The sequence below is a fragment of the Centroberyx gerrardi genome, chromosome 15 (genome assembly GCF_048128805.1).
Source record: "Centroberyx gerrardi isolate f3 chromosome 15, fCenGer3.hap1.cur.20231027, whole genome shotgun sequence".
Taxonomy (NCBI): domain Eukaryota; kingdom Metazoa; phylum Chordata; class Actinopteri; order Beryciformes; family Berycidae; genus Centroberyx; species Centroberyx gerrardi.
In genome coordinates this window covers 23201504-23223380 of record NC_136011.1, presented here as the reverse complement: position 1 = coordinate 23223380, position 21877 = coordinate 23201504, and the positions used below count along the sequence as shown (strand labels likewise).

The 21877-nt window shown below is 42.4% G+C and overlaps 1 protein-coding gene across 1 annotated transcript; it reads left to right on the top strand.

The window, feature by feature from the left end:
- The first annotated feature begins 1189 nt into the window (after positions 1–1189).
- On the top strand, positions 1190–21629 carry pdxkb (pyridoxal (pyridoxine, vitamin B6) kinase b). Its single transcript, XM_071895752.2, has 11 exons — positions 1190–1273; positions 8240–8294; positions 12785–12889; positions 13854–13937; positions 16161–16195; positions 16838–16923; positions 17907–17952; positions 18295–18406; positions 19672–19808; positions 20207–20273; positions 21103–21629. Exons 1-11 carry the CDS (start codon positions 1193–1195, stop codon positions 21216–21218), a joined length of 924 nt encoding a protein of 307 aa, XP_071751853.1. The 5' UTR covers positions 1190–1192; the 3' UTR covers positions 21219–21629.
- The last annotated feature ends 248 nt before the right edge of the window (positions 21630–21877 follow it).

Here is a 21877-nt window from a genome sequence, read left to right as displayed (position 1 = left end):
CAGGAGCATGTGTGACCTCGGTCTAATACGTCACATAGAGCAGTTCAAGGACTCGTGAACAGTAGGTGGCACTGTCAGAGCAAAATCTCCTCTCTGTTTGGCTCCATTTCTCTCTTTCTGTCTCCCTCCGTCTCTGTTTCTATACCTCACACTCTCCTCTTTTCTGTGATTTTCTCTCACTCTTACTTCTGTGTATTTCTGTGTATTTCTCTCTCTCTCTCTCTCTGCACTCTCTAATCTCTCTCTCTCTCCATCATGCTGGCTGTCTATTGTGGTGACAGAGGCAGTCTTTGCCAAGTCAAATCTCCCCTCAGTCACGACTCTGTGTGATAGAGATGGTGTGAGTCACACACACACACACGCACACACACACGCACACACACATCTGCCTGTACCACTGGATTTTGTCCTACCAAAAAATAGTCTTTCTTTGCCAAGGAAAACACAAAACTGGACAGTAAATGAATGTAATAGAATTGGACTAAAACAGCAGGGCAGAACAGAGTGGAGAAATTTTAGTCATTTAGGATAGAATGTGATAGAATACAATAGAATATAATAGAACTGGTCAGAGGAGACATTGGGAACAGGATAGAAATGATAAATAGAGTGCAACAGAGATGTGCCATTCACAGTCATTCAATTCCAGCTGTGGTGATGATGCGCTTTCTAGCCTTCCAGTGACGTCATCCGGTTTAGGTGGTCGCGCAGACTGCCTGTGCAGAATACCGGAATGTGTGTGTGTGTGTGTGTGTGTTTGTTTGTAGCTCTGTGTGTGTGTGTGTGTGATTCGTCCTTCAGTTCTCTGGTTAGCTGCACACGGGGTTGTCTGGTCTGCTCGCGAGACGCTTTTCCAGATTATTGACGTTAACGACAACAACAACACCTAACGGTCGTTGCCAAGCCGATTCCCACTATTTTGTTGCCCTGCATGTATGTGTGTAGCGGCACGCACGCGCGTACACACTCTCTCACACTCGCACACTGTACATCATCACTATCACCCCACACGCGCTCACACACCGCCATCCTGCGTGTGACAGAGACGGGGACAGCTGGTTAGCTAGCTAGCTACTTCTTGCTAACTATCAGCGTTATCTTTTTTTATTTTTGTTCTCTGCTTGTTGTGTAGTCGTGATTATCGTTGAAATACGGATTATCTGCGTCTCTCCTCGGCTGACTGGGAGTCGCCATGGAATGCCGTGTTCTGTCCATACAGAGCCATGTAGTCAGGGGATATGTGGGCAACAAGAGCGCCTCTTTCCCATTGCAGGTAAATATAACGTAAATGCATGTATTATCGGACAGCTAGCAGCGACAGATCCATTATCGGACACGACCCTGTCTGACGTGCTTATTTCCCTTTTCCCATAGAATTTGGACGATGACCCCGCACAAAAAGCCAGCCGACAGTAATCAAATAAATTTATGGATGTGTAAGCCAATTTCTGTAACGATACACGCCTTATTTCAGATTACAAAGTGATTTTGATTTCTGCTTACCGAAATCGGACAGGCGCAACCGCCTAAAGCAACGCTGGCCGCGGTTACTTGTGTTTTCTCTTGTGTCATGGGGCAATGGGATATGATATTTCAGATGACCACTTGTCAACAAATAGTTTTGGAAGAACGGGACTGATGTCATTACTGTACTGGCCGCGAAAACCCCAAAACAATAGCAAACATTAAGCATTATCCGCTACTGGTGCTGGCATTGTCCGATAATAGACCTATGGGTTCGACACTGAGGTTTTCTCGTTCATCTGAAAATATACGTAGGTTACATAAATTAATGATTGACACATGTCTTTATAACTACTTAGACACTGTTAATCAGTGGTCTGTTTGCCAGAGGCAAAATTGTGTCCGATAATGGACCTTGTGTCTAATCAAGTAGCGACTTAGCATAGTAACCATACAGATGGGTTAATGGTAATGATGATATAGTCTCAAGATATGTGGAAAACGAGCGATTCGTTCCCCGTACAGGTCAATTCAACTAGTCAGTTGGTATGCTGATAACAAATGTATTGCTCGGGTTTGCATGTGTCAAATGCAAGCTAAGGACTCAGCAGGCAATTTGCACCCAGAACTCAACTAGTCTGCAGTCACATAATGTTCCCCAGCTATCAGACGAACACCTGTAATGGTGTTGATGTGTGGGGAATATTTTATGGCAATCTTATAGCTTATAGTGGGTCATTTGCACAACAAGGGGGGTAGCTGTCATTAGCAACCAGGACCAAATTAATAATAATTAATTTATCTAAAAGCAGAGTGTACAAGTGTTTTACAAGAAGGCATCAAAATTAGGACTAGTAAAATATACAAGGAGGCAGTACATTAAAAAGAAAAGTTAACAGGGCATTGAGCAGCTTGTTTGGCAAGGTAAGATATTCATAGATATTCCTAATGGGGCATTGACCAGATATTGTTACTGAGGTGACAGCTAACAAGCCAGCAGGTAGATACACAGTGAAAGGACACATGGGTTATTAGCACCTGCTGGCTATCAAAGTGATTTTCATTTGCCTTTATGTTCCTTAGTGTTGACAGTAGGATGATTATAGTGATTGCTTTAGGTCTGTAATTGCCAACATTTTGTCGGTTAATGGTGATGATGATGATGAACTGACAGTGAAGATGATTACGATGGTGATTGTTACAGTTTTATATTTTCCAAGGCTTTGACAGTCAGTGGTGAGGGTGAGACTGCTATAGGCCTACATGTCACTTGTTGTAAGAAGTGTCGAGTCTATTTTTGGCCTGCAATGCCCCAGGATGTATTTTGTGGTTTCCCTAATGGCTGCTGGGCTTTGATGCGTGCCACCAGGACTTAGTATATCTAATATTTAACTGCTACAGCTGACTAAGGCTTACCAGTACACGGCTGCTTAATAACGTTAACCAATGCAGCTCACCAAGGCTTACTAAACCTGACTACAGCTACTAAATGCATTTTACTGTTTGCGCAGTGTCATCTTATTATTACCATTATTGAAGTATTGAAACAGGCCCTACAGTGTATTGACATTTACGCTGTTTGATAGTGCGTGGAGTATCCGAAATAAGTCTTTTTGCCTTGAGTGAGATGTTGAGGAGGATGAGAATGATATTAAATACACAGTTGCGAGTGTGTGGAGTAAAATTGACTGTGCTGCAAGGCTCTCATGCCATCCTGTCAGGTTGGGAAATCACCAGCAGCCACCAGCCAAATGGTAAATCTGTCTAATCTGCTTCTCATTTTGTCAGGTAGCCAACCTGCTAATCATTGCATTACTATAAGTGGGGTTGGCTGGTGAATTTTGCAGCCACTGCAGTTTGTGAATTTGTCATTCACTGTGGCTTGTAGACAAAAAAAAGTCAGTTTCTTAAGACAGTGTGAGATAGACAGACAGATAAACAAAAAGGACTTGCTCCTGTCTTTTTAGAGTAACAATAATGATAAAAGACGGTGTTAAAGATAAGGAAGAAGATAACGATCCTGATATTAATTATGATGCTGATGATGTCAGCGAGCGCGCAGGGCATCCCTCTCACTGTGCTGTCAGGACGGAGGAGCTCAGGTCGTTCAGCAGACGGGAGACGGCGGTGTGAGGAAGCAGGGCTCTGATTGGCTGCCACAGGATTCCTCTGGTTGACGTCACGGAAGATGGAGACAGGCTTCCATAGAATGGGACTGGATAGAATCGGCATTTCATAGACACCAAACTGAATAGAAATGCAGTCAGCTGGCACAACAGAATGAGGATTATGGGTGCGTGAAATTGCACTCATATTAGCAATTTTTGACCATTCCTTGTTGACAATTGATTTGCTCTCTAGTGCAGTTACAACTTGCACTGGACAGTTGCTTACCTTTCTCTTTCACAAACAAGGAAACGTAGTAAATTTGATTAATGACGTGAGATTTTAACGATAAGCATAAAAGAATGCTATCCACGTCTCGAGTGAGTTTTGGTGTTGTGTCCTCAAAATGCGTTCAGAAATATGCAGGTGGTGTGTTGATTTTGTTGCATATTGCCATGTTGACAGTGTGGTCCTGTGCAGTGCTGCCGCACAATTTATCAAGGTAAAGCTGCTTGAGAGAAGAGCTGAGCAGGTGCATTTTGATGTAGAAAGCTACTGTGTGAAATGCAATAAAAGCTGAATATGTTATTGATCCCCATAGGGAAAGTTTCCTGTTGCTTGTCACCCTTCGAGGAAAACAGAGTGCAGGTTCAGCTACAGAGCAGCGTCCCTGGAGCCGGTAGGGATTCAGGCGGATGCTTGCCAACACATTTTACTCCGGTTGAAGTCGGCCTCCGAACTCACTTCATTATCCTCCTGTCCTGCTGAATCCTGAGAGCGTGAATCATTGAGCTCTGTCTTTTAATGGCAACAGAAAGCTGTTATGAGCCACGCTGAGCTGATAAATCAAGAGCTTAGCAGCCTATTTTACTATGTCAAGCTATTGTACTAACTACCCAACATTAGTTTCTTAATTGAGGCTGACAAATCATCAAACTTTCAGCTGATAGCTCAATCAGTTTTAGATATTGAAGCTAAAGAAACAACAACCTACCACTTTCTTCAGGGTAGAATAAAGCACTGTGAGGAAATGACAGTAGCTCTTTGTAGTTGATGGCCACACAAGTCTATATGAAACGCTTATGATTTCTATAACACAAATGTATAGCTTGTATCAACTATAACAACTACATGTAATAACTAACCTATAGATAGACGGACATATAGACAGGTGGAAAGATACATACCTGCGTATAAAAACTAGTAAAGTATGTAGATTTTTTGGGGGGTGGCATAATCCTCTAACTCATAAATATGCAAATCAACAGTGAGCTTGCAAGAGCTAACCTAAAGCGGAGGGGCATTGCTAGCCAGTAATACATCAGGACGCAGCAAAAAAAAGTATTTGTGATCTTTCAAATGATCAATCTGTACTGTCACACATGTTAATTGATGAAACCCTACATGTGTCTATATAGCAAGAGGGGCTTCCTCACATCGGAATTTACCAAAGGTGCAAAAGTGTTCCTTTAAAGAGGTTAAAGGTGTGTAGTTTGTTACTTTTTAGAATTTTGCTCATAATGTCATACCACATCCTCACCTCACTGTCCAATGAGGCTAGTGTAAAAGCTTTCCAGTCGCTATTGTAAACAGTCTTTCTGTGCCAGTGACTTGAGGCATGTGAATGGAGCTAAAAAGGATCTGACCTAAATAACATGTTCTTAGCCCCATGTACATCACTAAGGCCAGAAATACACACGTTTACATAAACAATCATTTGGCATCCTGCATAGCCAATAGGAAATGTATTGCCATAGATAGGTTCTTCCTACATTTAGGGGTCCTGATTCCAATGCAGACTTTGGTGAACAGTGAAGCAGGAACAGAACTTTACCTGTAGATCTAACTACGCTTCTGCACTGGTGCTATATAGGATGGAGTCAAGCCATTTATTGCTTTAAAGGTAATCATCAAAACCTTAAAATCAGTTCTAAATTCAACTGGAAGTCAATATAAGGTAGCTACAGTAACTGATGATAATTAGGAATGTGTAAGTTAAAGGAAAAATCCACCCTTAAACACTGCAAGCAACATTGGCAATGTTTCTAGCATTTCTGGCTCCATTTTATTGTTTGGTGTTGTATTTTTCTTGTTTCCATGGCTAATTGGCCAAACGTAGACGACATGACGTCACGTTGAGATATTTCCATCGCAGCTACAATGGAGTTTGGTAGCAGAAAACTTTTCAATTACATAAAAACGTCAACAGTAGATGTCAGGTTTTGGTGTCAGTCCCTCAGAATCAAAGAGCGAGGGCTTCTTTCTAGAGAAGGGAGAAAGTCATTGTAGAAGAGGCAGAGAGACCAGTTTCTCCACTGACAGCAGCCTCAATAGACCAGAATGCAATGCAGCCACAAGGCATGTTGCATTTTGTGTAAGGGGCTCAACACTCTTTTTCGACTGGAAAATTGCGCTTGCTCTTGCTCTTACTATGCTGTTGCTATCACTCTATCCACCCACACGTAAAACCCACAGCTGAAGTTCATGCCCCTTCTCTGGGGGTTGTTGAAAGACATTCTGGGAAATGTAGGAAATTATTAACTGAAGTAGAAGAGGCAGGAGAGACAAGGCAGTTTGAGGGAGTGGGAACAATGAAAAAGTAAATTACAACAACACTTCATCACAAAATAACTCCTGGAACGCAGTGAACATCACAGACTGACGATATATAACAGTGTAAGGGTATCCAAGGGAGGAATTGCCCTTTTGAAGATTGTTGTAACAATATTAAATCCGTAAAGTCTTTTGTAACAATAATGCAAACTTCAGCAGGATTCCCAGAGACATTTTCTATTGGGACATCAGACAAAAAGGGAATCTGCACACCTGACTGCTTTGTTGTGTGGGTGTAAAAGGAGATAAATACTGTTGATGAGGCAATGAAACTGAAACAGCAATGAAACAGTGTTTAAAAGTTGAGCTTTAGGGACTTCAGCAAAACAAACTGTTGATTCATTAAGAATGTTAGGAGAGCCTATTTAGGCTTCCCATGCTCTACTTGAAATTCATGCAGTTTGCTTGTTTAATTATTGCCCCTGTCATATTAGTTATTGACGAGATAGTAAAACAACTGCTCTCTCAGGTAATTTAATTATTTTGACAAGTTATTTTAACAATTTTGACTTAATAAATCTGTTATCAGGCAGCAGGGTGGTGCAGTGAATAAGCAGACCGGCCTTCAGGCAGAGGTCCTGGGTTCAAGCCCCCTGTGTCAGCAAGCATCCGTCCTGCTGAAGTGTCCTCGAGCAAGACACTGAATCCCTACCAGCTGCAGGGGTGCTGCTCTGTATCTGTCGCTGACCTCTGACCTTCCTCTGGAGGGGGGCAAATGAAAATGGAATTTTTCCTTTGGGGATCAATAGAGCATCGCAAAAGAAAGTATTTTTAGTGACCAGACTGGGGAGAATTGTTAGATCTTTCACACTTGGGATGTGTGTCCACTACGGTTGTTCAATGTCCAACGTTTACACACATTGTCGCATCGTCCAATCAGACATCTCCGATGGCCGATGACATCGTTCATCAGCACAACCCTAGCGTCCATCAGGAACCTCTCTTCACAGCGCTAAGCTTCTTTTTCTCGTTATTCTCATCTGAAAGGACGCGGTGTTCTGCGTTGCTGACATCGCTGAGAGCTTAGCATGTTTTTAGAAAGCCTCATGCCATAAGTTAAAAATATTTCACCTTTTAGCAAACTATGCCATGGGTCAGGCAAGTTTTCATTAATCTCAGAGCAACAGCAGGAGCCAGGACCAGCGCTTCCCACAACCATCTGTGTAGCGCTGGTAGCTAAAAACAAAAAAAGGGACCTATACAAGGACAGACAAAGTTCAAACCAACACCTCCCCTCCGCTTTCAGGGGAGAATCACTGCTCCTCCCCTCTCGGCGCAGATTCTTGTATCTCAGAGTTAAATCGAACAGAACAAAGAACTCATTCACCTCGACTGCTTCAGCCCAATTAAACAAACCCGTGCAGACAATAATTGACTGTGTGCGTGTGTGACTCATAAGCATTTACTCTGCTGTGATTAGTTCTTTTGTGGATGAGGAAGATGGAGAGAGAGAGAGAGAGAGGGGGAGAGAGGGAGAGGGGGGAAAACACCAGAAGTTGTCCTTTCTCTGGGCAGGTTTTAGCTGAAGTAAATCTGAGAGGACGTTGCCTTTATCTCCAGTCAGAGTTGGGGTTAAATGGAGTCAAATTGAGGTTTTTTTTCAATAATCTGGGGTGTGTGTGTGTGTGTGTGTGTGTCTGTATCTGTGTACCTCTGCTATACTTGTGAGGACCGGTGTGATCTCTGGACACAACAAGAGGGGACACTTGCCCTTTACTCAGTTTGCCCTTTACTCACATTTCCAATGACCCAAGCAGAGCAATACAATGCAGCTGTAAACTTAACACTTTGCCTGTGTGTGTGTGTGTGTGTGTGTGTGTGTGTGTGTGTGTGTGTGTGTGTGTGTGTGTGTGTGTGTGTGATATGTGTGCTTGTGTGTGTATTACTATACTTCTTAGGACCAGGTTGAGCTCTCAAAATAAGTGTAGCTGGTGTTCACTCAGTCTAATCTTCTCAATCTCTCTCTCTCTCTCTTTCTCTCTCTCCCTCTCTCTCTCTCTCTCTCTCTCTCTCTCTCTCTCTCTCTCTCTCTCTCTCTCTCTTTTGCTCTCTCCAGGTTTTAGGGTTTGAGGTGGACTCCATCAACTCTGTCCAGTTCTCCAACCATACAGGTGAGGCTTACAAGATTTCTGTGTTTGTGTGTGAGTGTGTGTGCTGCGTGCAGGTTGTTTTTGTCTCTGTGTGAGTATGTGGGTGTGTGTGGGCAGGTGTGTATGAATCAGTCAGTGGCCCCTATGTCATGACGAGGCGTCAGCGAGTGTCGGACAGACGGTTGTCGTGGAGACAGTTGCCGTGTTGAGGTTGAAACCCGGGCTGATAAGTCTCCAGCTGAGTCAGGTTTTGAGGAGATCAGCGACTCTCAAACACAGAAGTTACTGTAGGAAAGGGGATAAACTCCATTTACAGTGTGTGTGTTTTCTCTTTCTGTCCCTTCTGTGTCCTTGATATTTGAATAAAACAACTTGTGGTCCCAATGGGCCAGTATAAGTAAAGGTCAAAATTTATAACTCAAGCGCAATATTTCAGACATCACTGGTCCGATTTTGAAGAAATTTGGAGGGATGACGTGTTTTGGCACTGGTGTTTAATACATTACACTGATTGACCTGATGAGGGCGCTATAATTGAAGGTTGAAATCTCCGTAACTGCACCACTGCTCTGGTTTGCACTTGCAGGGTTTGATGAATTTTGGCACTGTGTTCTGGTGTTTAAAAAATGACAGTGATTGGCCGGATGGGGACGCTGTAATTAAAGGTAAAAAATTCAAACTTTGAAAAGCAATACATACCACAGCACCGGTCTAATTTTGATACTTGTTTACTTATTAAATTGTAGTGTAATTGCTGGTCCCATGATTGACAAATCCACACAGTGTCTTTCCCTTGTGTTGCACTGGTGTGCGGTCTCAACTCCTGTTATTGGTGCAAACTGAACTTGAAGAATGAATCAACTGAGTGCTGTGATAACAAACATATCTGCCCAGCTGCTGCGGATGTGGTCTGTCCAGGACCACAGGGATGCAGACTTGCTCCCAGTATCAGTAAATCATTAAAAATCCTATCCTGTTATATGTTTTTGGACAGTTTTCTGCTTTGAACACATACCGATATGTAGAAGAACAATAACAGAAAGATTATTCTGTGGACTTTTATTTCTCACCGCTGGGACAGAAAGGGGTGGAAAATTAACATCAGCCACTAGCCAAATGCTGGTAAATTTTGGCTGTGGCAGGTAGGTTTGTCTACCTTATCAGTCACTTTTTCAGTCAGCCATCCTTTGGAGGTCCCATCTTTTTCTAAATATAGGGTTAGGGTTAGTGGTGAAAGTGGCTGCTTTATTTTGGGACTTATTACCACTGTGGCTTGTAGACAGAAGTGTTTTTCCCCAGTGTTTCCCAGTGTTTCCCCATTGTTGATTGATATGCAATGGATGACCTTGACCACTTCATGTCACGGTTGTCTAGTTTTTGATTGGCTTTAGTTTGAGTCCAAAGTGATCATGACCTACTCCATACAACTGTCCCTTGGTCAGTTGAGTTCATTTTCAAACCAGCAGGGTCAGTCGTCCCTTTAGCCTCTGATTGTTGGTACATTGTGGTTTCTAAACTGGTGAATCGGCCGTTTGAAACCAGTAGGGTTGGACATCCTTTTTGTCCTTTCACTGTTGTTGAGATGAATGATGTTGGGTTTGAAAATAATGAAAATGATCTGTTGTGATGTTGTGGATTGGGGTAAGCCTAATTGTAGGTGTAGTGTAGGGTAAGTGTTGTGTGAGGGAGTGTAGGACTTGTCAGTGGCAGGATCTGGTATAGAGAGGGGTGGAATACTATAATTTACTGTTGGGCTTTCTGGAGGTGTTGTAGGTCTAATTCAACCCAACATCTGTGATGAGACGTGCCTCCATGACCCATAAACATCCAGACCAGGTTTTTACACAAGCACCATAGATCAGTGACTTGGCGAGAAGTCCGCAAATCCATAACACGATATATTGTCACATTTACCATGATAACGATAAACGAAACAATAATTTGTCGTTGTTTCTTACCCTGATTGATAATTGCTGCACTTACCGCCAGCATCATGGCTCAAGTAGAAACTAAAAAGAGAGAAAGAGTCCCGCATGTCTTTTAATTTTCAAAACAAAGCGCTTACCAGCTGCCTCTTTTTCCTTTGCCAAACACCATATTCAATGAAGTGGTTATCAGGGATGGGACGATATTCTTATCTCAAAATATGATTTGATACAATGTAATAAAGTTCAGTGACAACAAAGTATGACTGTGCAGATTTATGTTTATTTCTGAGCCACAAACCTTTCTAGCAATGCCATTGTCTTGCTAGAATAAACAACAATTTAAAATGTCATTACAAAGTGCAAATAATATAATTTTGACGGAGCGCTTGTGAAATTGTGATGGGCAAGCCTTCTCATTTGTGTTTACAACAGCAGAATAAAATGGAGCTAATATCACGATTCATTTTTCTGCCGCACGATGTGTCTCTCTTTGAGGGATGTTAACCTGAAAATGTCTGAGAACCGTCGCCCTAGATTATGGCACAAGGATTAGTTTAATCAGATTATGTGAACGTGAAAATAATATTTGTTGGCCATTTGTTTGAGGGGAGTCTGTGATTTGATACAGCAAATTGAAGAAGACGTGTGCGTGGATCTGTGTGTGTCCGAGAGAGAGACAGATGGTGAAATTCAGAGAAAGAGAGACGGTGAAAGACGGAGTCAGAGAGACAGACAGTGACAGACACAGAGAGAGACAGTGAAAGGTGGAGGAAGTGAGACAAAGGAAGAGAGAGACCGACAGTGAAAGACAAACTGAGTTAAGAGAGAGACAGAGAGAGGGAAAGAGAGACAGAGCGAGAAGACGCAGCAGTAAACAGTAGCAGGCTGTCTGAATTGCGACAGCAGCAAATGATGACGTCAGAACCAGCTCTTATCTATAGGACTGCTTTCTTCCCTCACACACACACACACACACACACACACACACACACACACACACACACAGAGCGTCGTGAACAGTGGTGACTGCTCATCTCTCTTTCTTGGCCCCTCCGGCTTTCTGCTGGCTTGTTGCTTAGCAACCAGCACCACACCACGTGACCCGACTGTGACTCACCTGGAGCTGCGACATCATCAGCCTGCAGCAAACACGTCACAGACGCACACACACACACACACACACACACACACACACACACACACAGGATGCACTAACACATGCAAACATAAACATGTATGTCACACACACACATATGCACACATAGATAGACCCACTAATGCACATTTACGCTCACACACACACACACACACACACACACACACACTCCACACACTGACCCAGTGTAGGTGTGTATGTGACTGGAGGGGTCGATCTCCTTGTCCTCCCCAGCCTGCCCTCTCTCTCCCTGGGCAGACCAGATACTGTGGCCGGACCAGCACAGACAGGCCTGTGTGTGTGTGTGTGTGTGTGTGCGCGTGTGTGTGTGTGTGTGTTTTTGTGTGTGTGTGTTGTTCTTTTATCCTTGTGAGAACCAGTTTGAGATTTAGGGTGCGATCACACCTACAGTTTGTTTCCTTTGATCCCAACCACAGTGGAAAAGTTTACTTTTGTTTTGGCTTTTGTATTTGGTTTGTTTAGGTTCACACTATTACAAGTGAACCAGGGCTTGTAAACAAAAGTCACACATGACTCACAAGTAGCTTGTTCATTGGGACAGAGTTTTGGTAGTCTGTCATCTTGCCAGGTTAGAGATTTTGGAAGCGTCAGAGGAAGTCACAACAAATCCACTTCCAGTCCCTGTCACTTTAGCTAAGTATGATGGACTTGTCTGAGTTCTTTGCTGTAATTTACCGCCTCTGGTGTCCATACCATTTAAGAACAGATGAAGAAATGGCTGAATATGAGCATCAGTCCAGACTGCGGTTTGCCCTCGCTTCATTTTGTTATGCTGTGCTTTCCAAGCATGAGGAACTGCTGGCTATCAACAGCCGTCTCCTTTTACCCATAAAACCTTTTGTTTTGGGGTATTTTCCTGCAGTTGCTTCGGATAGCGTTCTCACTCCTAACAAACTGCACTGCAGTTCCATTGGAAGAGGACCGAGACCCATATAATCAAGTGTCTCGGTGCCGTTATTTGGTGCCACTCAAGTTTGAATGGGATCAATCTCACCTGCAGAAATGAACCAAACTAAGGAGTAAACGCTCCGGAGGTTGAATAAAACGCTCCAAACATGGTTGGTGTGAACCTTCGGAGTGAGCGTTTGTGTGAGGTCATTTTACAGGTCCTCTATTCTTCAAGTGGCTAGTTTATGGATAGGGCTTGGGTTTAGGGTTAAAATTAGAATTAAGAATAGGTTTAGGTTAAGGTTGAGGTAAGGGTTAGGGAATAAATGTGTAAAACTTTCAATGGAAAGCCCTCATAATGATGGAAGTACAAGGATGTATGTGTGTCTGTGTACTTGTACGTGTGTGTGTCTAGATTTGTGTACCACTGAAATGTTGAGAGATTGGAGTCAGCAATTTAGAAACTTGCACAATAAGTCCTCTCCTCTCCCTCTTCCTCTTCCTCTTCCTCTCTGCAGGTTATTCCCATTGGAAAGGTCAGGTGTTGACAGCAGACGAGCTCCATGTTCTTTATGAAGGAATCAAACTGAACAACGTACACCACTATGACTACGTTTTAACAGGTTAACACACACACTGAAAATCACACACACACACCTACACACACACACACACACACACTAGCTTGTCACTCGCTCTCACACTGCTCTTATCCTTTCCCTTGCTGACTACACCATCAGCACACTAACACAGTTGGGAGGATTACTTTCAAAATCCCTCACAGATTACTGATTACTTGCTCAAAATCTGCAATATAATCCATTGGAGTAGGCTACTCCTTTTCAGTAATGCAATCAGATTATGTTTCGTGGTAATCTAACGCGATGGTTACACTTGTCAATTCGATATGATTTTTGACATCTGATTCTTAAGATACTGTATTTTATTAGGTCACTTTTCGGTTTGTCCTCAGTCTGAAAATGGCTGTTATGCGTCTCCTGTGGCTGCATTTATAAATACGTGTCTGCATTACTTTTCCCCCCACTCTCCTTTTCCATCTGTTTATATTGCTTGTTTGCACACAAGTAGAACTCAATGCAAATTTGACCACTTCCATAGCTAGCTTTGAAGATCTGATAGCAACAATGTGGGCGAAATCAGATATTTGTCATTTAATGCATCGTTGCGTGATTGGATGATAAAAGTCGCATTGAAACGAAACGTATGACCATAGCCTTCAGCAAGTCAGCACCATATTTTCAAAAGTTGCTGCAGTTTCATTAGTTTTTCAGGAAGTGTAACAGAGTTAAGTTATCATTTTTTATTCATATTGCTTCAATCATGTTACATGCAATGCAATAACCTCCACTCCACTAGAGCTGCTCTGTTGACGGTGATTTTTGGACTTTAAATTAAAAATGACTTAATAACTGATTACAATGACAAAGTAACTAATGAATATACTAATGTGTGTATGTGTCTATATTATTTGGTTTTGTGTCTGTCTGTGTGTGTATCTTGTTTGGGTGTATCTCTCTGTATTTCTGTGTGTGTGTGTGTGTGTGTGTGTGTGTGTGTTGTATTTAGGGTATACCAGAGACACATCCTTCCTGGAGATGGTGGTGGACATTGTTCAGGAGCTAAAGAGAGCTAACCCCAACCTGGTGTATGGTATGTATTTTATTGGTATTTTTGCATACCAAAAAAACAGCATCCAGCATAAAGAAAAACACAAGCAGAACACATGAATCATTAATTTACCTGTTTTTAGAATAAAAAAAAATATTCCACATATGTTGGCAATGAGCATCGTTCAACAGTTGGTTGCAGGTGAGCTGTAGCTTGCTGGGCCAGAACTTGATTGATATACCTAAGAAATAGATGCAGCCTCTGTTGTTTAGTCCTACAGCCTGAAGCCAACTTTTGGTGCTTCCTTATTCTCACCATGTTGCTTGGTTCTGCCTCATTGGTGGCATTTTGGGGGATGTGAGTCCCAAGAGCCTGAAGTCAGCTCCACCTATCAGAAGTAATATATTAGGCAAGATTTTTTAATGAGAAAATACACCTGTCTTATCAGCCTGAATCACACAGTGGGACTGCAATACTGAAGAGCGTCCCATCCACTCGTAATTGAGTTGCCTTAGATTTGATTATTATCATTGTGGTGTCAGTGGTCACTGGTGGGAAATCTTCTCAGCACCCAGGAAGTGACGAATTGAAACTTAAGAGCGAAATACAAAACTTTCTCCTAAACAGCAGAGAGAAAGCTGGACTCATCAACAATGGCCACCTCCACCAGACACTAAGAAGAAGAAATTTAGCTCTGAGGAGTGTTCAGTTTACTGATGTCATGATACATGACTTCTGGGAAAATTCAACAAGACCCCTCCACCAACGTTTTGTGCAGCTTTAACATGAGTAAAACCTGGCTCAGCTGGCTTGGCCCGTGATGAACCCCAAGATTATGTGAAACATAAAACCTTTAAAACCAATTTTTAAAATGACAACCCAGTTGATTTTCACTTTAACTGGCATTCGATTGGCATTAGTGTGTGTTGGATCTGGCCACTACTGCAACATTACCCCGCTCTGTCAAAATTTGGCGTAAAAGAAACACCTCCTTCCTAGTCCCCCAACCCTAAACTAAGCCAACCTCAGATCTGAACCAGCGCTCACTGCAGCCAACTCTCGGGTTTCTCTCCAGCCAGGAGAATTTTCATCTCTTGTTGCAGTCAGTTTCACTCAAGTCAAAGCCCTAGCAGCTTGGCCTGTACACTGTGTGTTTGTGGATAGTGTGGAGACCTACTGCAACTGTTGAAATGGATCATATGCATAATGTGTGTGTGCAAGGTTAAGTGCTTCTTGTTCTGGACAGGAATTGCAGTGTGTGTTATACTGCGGTCTGCACATGTAGGATGTTGCTTGGTGAATTATTTAAAGGAAAAATCCATCCTCAGATGCTCTCACACTGTTATATAGCATCAATCTGTGATGTTCAATGCATCCCAGGAGGTATTTTGTGATGAAGTGTTGTAATTTACCTTTCTGGTATACCCACTTTCCTTCAACCTGCCTTGTCTGCGATTTCCTACATTTCCCAGAATGCCCTTCAACAAACCCCAGAGAACCGGCGTGAACTTGTTGCATTACAGCTGCGTGTTATACATGTAGGTGGAGAGAGCAATAGCAATAGCACAGTAAAAGCAAAAGAGCGAACTTTTTCCGGTTGAGAAAAAGCGAGTTGTGCCTTCCCTTACTGAAAACTCAACATGTCTTGTGGCTGCATTGCATTCTGGTCTATATATTGAGGCTGCTGTTGGTGGAGAATTTGGTCTCTCTGCCTCTTCTACGATGGATTTGTCTCTGTGTGATTGTTGAAGGTTGGTGCAAAATGATGAGTCTAGAAAGAAGCTCTCGCTCTTTGATTCTGAAGGACTGACAGCAAAACTTGCCATTTACTGTTGATGTTTTAGATAGTTTCACATTTTCCTGCTATCAAACTCCATTGTAGCTGTGCTGGACATATCTGGACAAGACGTCACATTATCTACGTTTAGCCAGTTATCCACAGGAATAAGAAAAACACACCACCAAACAACAAAATGGACCCATAAATGCAAGATACATCCCCAAAAGCTGTTTTGTAACAGTGTTAAAGGGTTTTAGGGTGGATTTTTCCTTTAGGTTCAAACAGTGATAGGGGAGTTTCTGTCTGTCGATCTATAAGCTTCGACTGCAAAAACGTACAAATGACAACAACAAAAGGCAGAGATGATGGTTGCATTTCCAAATCCAGTTTTATTACTGCTATCACCACAGCATTACTGTAATGCGGTGGTTGTTACAGCCTTACAGGTCTTTGCTGAGTGGCTGACTGAATGTTTGTCATTTCAGTGTGTGACCCTGTCCTTGGAGATCATGGATCTATGGTGAGATTACTGTGAACCGTATACTCTGTATGTGTGTGTGTGTGTGTGTGTGTGTGTGTGTGTGTGTGCATCTGCGTCTGTATCTGTTTCTCTGTTTGTGTCCGGGTCTGTGTGTGCATCTGTTTTCTTGTTAGATGGATTTTTAAAATGGCATAGGATGTTCGTGCCTGTATGTGCGTGGGTGGGTACAAGTGAGTGTGTGTATGCGCACATATGTCTGTATATATGTGTGTGTGTGTTTGTGTTTATGTTTAGAGGGGGGTGTTACAAGGCTCATTTCCCAGTGACAAATGGATTATTATGATCTGACAGAGCTGTACACACTGACTCACTCTGACTCGCTGTGCGTGTGCGTGTGTGTGTGTGTGTGTGTGTGTGTGTGTGTGTATAAGACAGCGTGAGGGGATGCGGATGTTCAGGGCTCAAGATCAAATTCTGTCAGTTAGAGCTCACGATTTAAATTTCATTTAAAACAATGAAAACAAAGATACTGGAAAAGCTTCGAATTAACGCAGCCTACTTGTGTATGCATTTGTGTGTGTGTGTTTTGTGTGTGTGTGTGTGTGTGTGTGTGTGTCCATTCCTCAGAGCATTGTATGTGTATTCTGTGTGTTTCTTACCTGTGTGTGTCTCTTTCTTCAGTACGTTCCCCAAAACCTCCATCCGGTCTATAAGAACAAGGTGGTTCCTGTCGCTGATATTATCACTCCTAACCAGTTTGAGGCTGAGTGAGTACTATTATTTAATTTAATTAATTCAATTTAATTTAATTCAATTTTAATGTAATTGTAATACATTTATATTTAGTACTTTTATGTATTTATTTGTAAATATTTTTTATTATTTTTTGATTCATTTAAAATCTTTCAAATCTAGCATGACATTTTTTTTTATTTATTTGAATTACAATCATCGTCACACAAAATAAGCGAGTTTGTAACTGAGTGAGCAGCAGAGAATCAGACAAAATGGCTTTATGTAACGCCACTCATAGAGTTCTGATGCTGTTATCTAATCCCTCCATTTTCGGGGAGAATTAACAGCAGATATGCTTTACATCCCCTCCTACCCTTCCCTTGTTCATTTTAGTTTGAATTTTTAGAACATTTTCCACTGATTTTAACATCTCTGGCATCTATTGTTTAGATGTAGATGAATTTTAGATGATCCCCCATATGGAAACAGGCAGATATCTTGAGGGTCCAGGTATCCATCAGCTGCTTTTTTGGACGCAGTGCCTTGATGCTCAGCATTTATTAAAAAAAACAGTTAAAAGAAGATGCAGCTGCTCCTGCCACTACAGCATTACTGTCAGATGGCTCCACCTACTGGTTTTTGAATAGGACTACAGAAACCGATTAAAGGTCCGTTAAAGGTCCTGTGAAGACCCACTTGACTTTGTGGACGACGGCAAACGGTAGACTGTGATAACACAAAGAAATAAGAAGCACATTGGTCAGAAACCTCAGACAAATTGTATTTTTTTTCAACCAAACTTATTGCACTTTGTCCCAGTTTTGTTTACCAATGAGCGAGGTAAGAGGGGTTAGGGGTCGTAATGGTTTTTTCAATAATTTTAGGTTTCTTTTGACTTTCCAGCGGGTATTTCTGTTTTCCTGCTTTCCCTTCAATTTGTATGTTTGTTTTTTTGTGATGCCACTGTTTCACTGTTGCTGTTGACAAGATGGTTAATTGTTTGCTTGTGTTTCAGGTTATTGACAGGGAAAAACATTAGCACAGAGAAAGACGCTGTGGAGGTAACAGACCACTTATCACCTCCACTCCTCTCCTCTCTCCTTCTTCTCCTCCCTTCCCTTTCCTTTCATTTCCTTTCCTTTCCTTTCCTTTCATTTCCTTTCCTTTCCTTTCCTTTCCTTCTTTTCCTTTCCCCTTCTCTCCTCTATTTTAAACTCTTTAAGATTTTTGCGTACATCGCTTATAGGTTTATACAATAGGCTCCAGCAGTATTTCAGTATTTCGACAGCATCACATGGTTTGTTTAGGCTCCATGCACATTGCTGTCTAACTAGGTAACTCAGTAACTCACTCTCTCACTAACGAGCCTTACTGACTCTCCTTGCTGTGTGTTGCTGCTGCAGGTAATGGACCTGCTCCATGCCATGGGCCCGGACACGGTGGTCATCACCTCCTCTGACCTGCCCTCCAGACTGGGAGACCGCTTCCTCGTCTCGTTGGGCAGCCAGCGCACTGGTAGGTGACGTATGAATGCATTTGAGTGTGTGTGTGTTTGTGTGAGACAAGTCAAATATGTCAAATATGCTTGAATGCAGCTGCTGTCCCCTGTGGGCCACCATAGGTGATTCGTACCAGCCTGTGCCTGGGCGTTTCTTTCCAGTGCGTTCAGAGTGAGAAAAACTGAGCATTTTTTGCTCACTAAACAGCCAAGTACGCAGCCTGAAGCAGTAGAAACTGTTGACACCACACAGCCAGCAATAGAAGAGAATGGCCACCCCACACAAACCACTGTGTCAACAAAAATAAAACAACCAATATCATTCAAAATATATATAGAAAACTCAGATACTGACTCTAAGATTGAAAACCTCCAGTGAGAAAAAAGTCAACTCTTGAGCTTTTGTGTATACACACAAAGTCCAAGGCACTCTAAATCCAGTAAGGAGGGAAGAGGGAAGAGACTAAGAGCTTGAAGTTTAAAAAGCCTTTATTGTCTCTATTGATAATGGCTTTTTAAATTTCAAGCTTTTAGTCTCTTCCCTCCTTACTGGATTTAGAGTGCCTTGGACTTTGTGTATTCAGCTCAAGAGTTTACTGGAGGTTTTCAGTCTTACAGCTGGTATCTCAGTTTTCTATAGATTTGATTCCTGTTCCCAATGAGCTCCTATAAACCTAAGGACTTCTACTTTTTCTTAATCCACAAGAGTAGTAATTGAGTAATTGAGGGGTGAAAGCTGAACTGTTTGGGGACAGAATGGGGGAAACGGCTTTGTCCTCTTCTGTAAGGCTCGCTGCAAGTTTCCAGAAGTGGCAAAGAAGCGTGGTACATTATGATTTAAGATAATCCGAATCTTAGTGGGTTGAGTGGTTATTTGCCAATATGGAATGCTAATGTTTTAGTTAATGGAGCAATTAAAAACCCCCAACCCACAAAAAGGACCAAAATGAACCTAAAAATCAGGCCAAGGGGGCAAAAAATGCCCTCTGAAAAAAAAGTTATCTTGTGTTACCTTGCAAGTGTATTTTGCCAGAAAATGTGATTTTAATTGGGTGTAAGCTGGACAAAGTTTTAGAGAATTACATTCAAATACATGTGTGCATGTATTCAACAATAAGCTTTTGTAATAAGGTGACAGGCATGCCCTCTTATTCATGAATGCATGCGCGCGTGTATGTGTATGTGTGTGTGTGTGGTACATTTTAACATGAAGTCCAGTTTCTTATAGAGGATCAAAACTAAACCTAACTTCTACCTTTTGTGTCTCCGCTCTGCTGCTCAGTTCTTCCAGACGGCAGCAGGACGACACAGAGAGTTCGTATGGAAGTTCCCAAGGTGGACGCCGTGTTTGTAGGAACTGGAGATTTGTTTGCTGCTATGCTGCTAGCATGGACACACCACTACCCCAATGACCTAAAGGTAGGCGGGCATACAGACACACACAACACACACACACACACACACACACACACACACACACCATGACCCCAATGACACTAAATGCATGGATGCAGACACACACACAAGGCAAGTTTTGGTAGGACACTGTAAAAAGCAACCTTCTCTCTCTCTCTCTCTCTCTCTCTCTCTCTCTCTCTCTCTCTCTCTCTCTCTCTCTCTCTCTCTCTCTCTGTCTCTCTCTCGATCATGTTGCTCTCTCTCTCTCTCTCTCGATCATGTTGCTCTCTCTCTCTCTCTCTCTCTCAATCATGTTGCTCTCTCTCTCTCGATCATGTTCTCTCTCTCTCTCTCGATCTCTCTCGATCATGTTGCTCTCTCTCTCTCTCTCTCTCTCTCTCCCTCTCTCTCTCTCTCAGACGGCCTGTGAGAAGACCTTTTCAGTGATGCACCATGTTATCCAGAGGACCATATCTTATGCTCACGGTGAGAAAAGCAGGCCATATAATCAATGTTGAACACATTGACAGAGTGAAATAGGTAAACGTTATTAGGTGTTATTAATTTAAAAAAATCTGTTCTTCAAGTTAACTCAAAATTAATAAACCTATGCTGTTGGTGTCCTGGAGACAAAACAAACAAACGACAGGACAGTTAAAGGAGAGTTTTGTGGCAAGTTATTAACAACTTGTCACTAGTGGCCATTAATGACACTGTTGATAACAGTCGATAGCGGCTTTGCCAATTAAGAGATTTGTGTCAACATTTTGTGTTCTGTTAATTTGTCACAAATTTGTATGTTGCTTTGGATAAGAGCATTGGTTAAATGCCTAAGATTCTGTGCAAGTCTATTGAAAATTTGCCACTTTTGTAATGGGACAGATCAATAATGCAGGAGCTGTAACAGTGTTGAGATGTTTGTACCTTTTAAAAAATTTGAAGTGAAGCTGCATTAGGCAACTTTGCACGTTGGCAGCTCCAAATTGCAGCGAGAGGTACCTAAAAATTTTTAACTTCAATACCCAGAAATCATGTAAAGTGATGTCACTAAACTGCACACAGCACATACGTTTACCAACCAATCGCTTTATAGCAAAGGATACCAAAGGGACAAGAGAGGAAAAGATCCATTGTGTCCATACCCAACACCAGAATTACATTTAGGCAAATAGTCTCAATTACAGGGGATGGGACGTGTTTTTTTACAAAAAAATCTTGCTGAATGTGACTTAAAAGTTGCTGATTACGTTTTTGTCACACTGAATCTCTTCATCTCTCTCCCCATCTCTCTGCTCCTCCTCTCTCTGTCTCTCAGAGTTAGCAGGTCCTGGTAGGAGGCCCAGTCCGCCCCAGCTGGAGCTGAGGATGGTTCAAAGTAAAGCCGACATAGAAGACCCTGCTATAGTTATGGAGGCCACAGTCATATCCTAACATTAACAACCCATAAGACTCATATTAACCCTGTCCCCTTCACCCATAAATCTCTTATATCCTGTCTCCCAGTAAATCCATCATCGCCGTAAACCCAACTCAACAACTCCTTAAATCCCTTAGTATCTTAACCCTTAAGTCCTTTTACCTTAACCCCTTTTCCCCTTATTATCCTAACCCCTTAAACCCTTAACCCGTATCTCCCTTCCTACCCTAACCCCTCTGCCCTAACCCTCCTTTCCTAACCAGAGCCATAGATAGAAAGTTTGGCCAGGTTGGGCTGTGGGCGCCATGTTGCTGCCTCTTCTGTGGAACTAAAGTGTTGACTGCAAATGTATTTTCATAACATCAAGAGATGCCAAATACTCCAAAAAGATGTTCTACGCATCTTTAGCTACGTTGTGGCGGCAGTGGAGCAGGATTGTAGCGCTAAAAATGGCTGCTACTGAAAACTATAATGGCCAAACACTGTCTATCTAGGGCTCTGCACCCCCCCTCCACCCACCCACCCCTCCACCCCCAAACCCCCCCCCCCCCCCCACCCCACCCCACCCCACCCCACCGTCCTTACAGCAGTGATTTAATGGTGACCAAGTCCTACCCGTCAGACCTCCCCTCCTTCAAAATAAAACAAAGGAAAAAAAAATAACGCACAATGT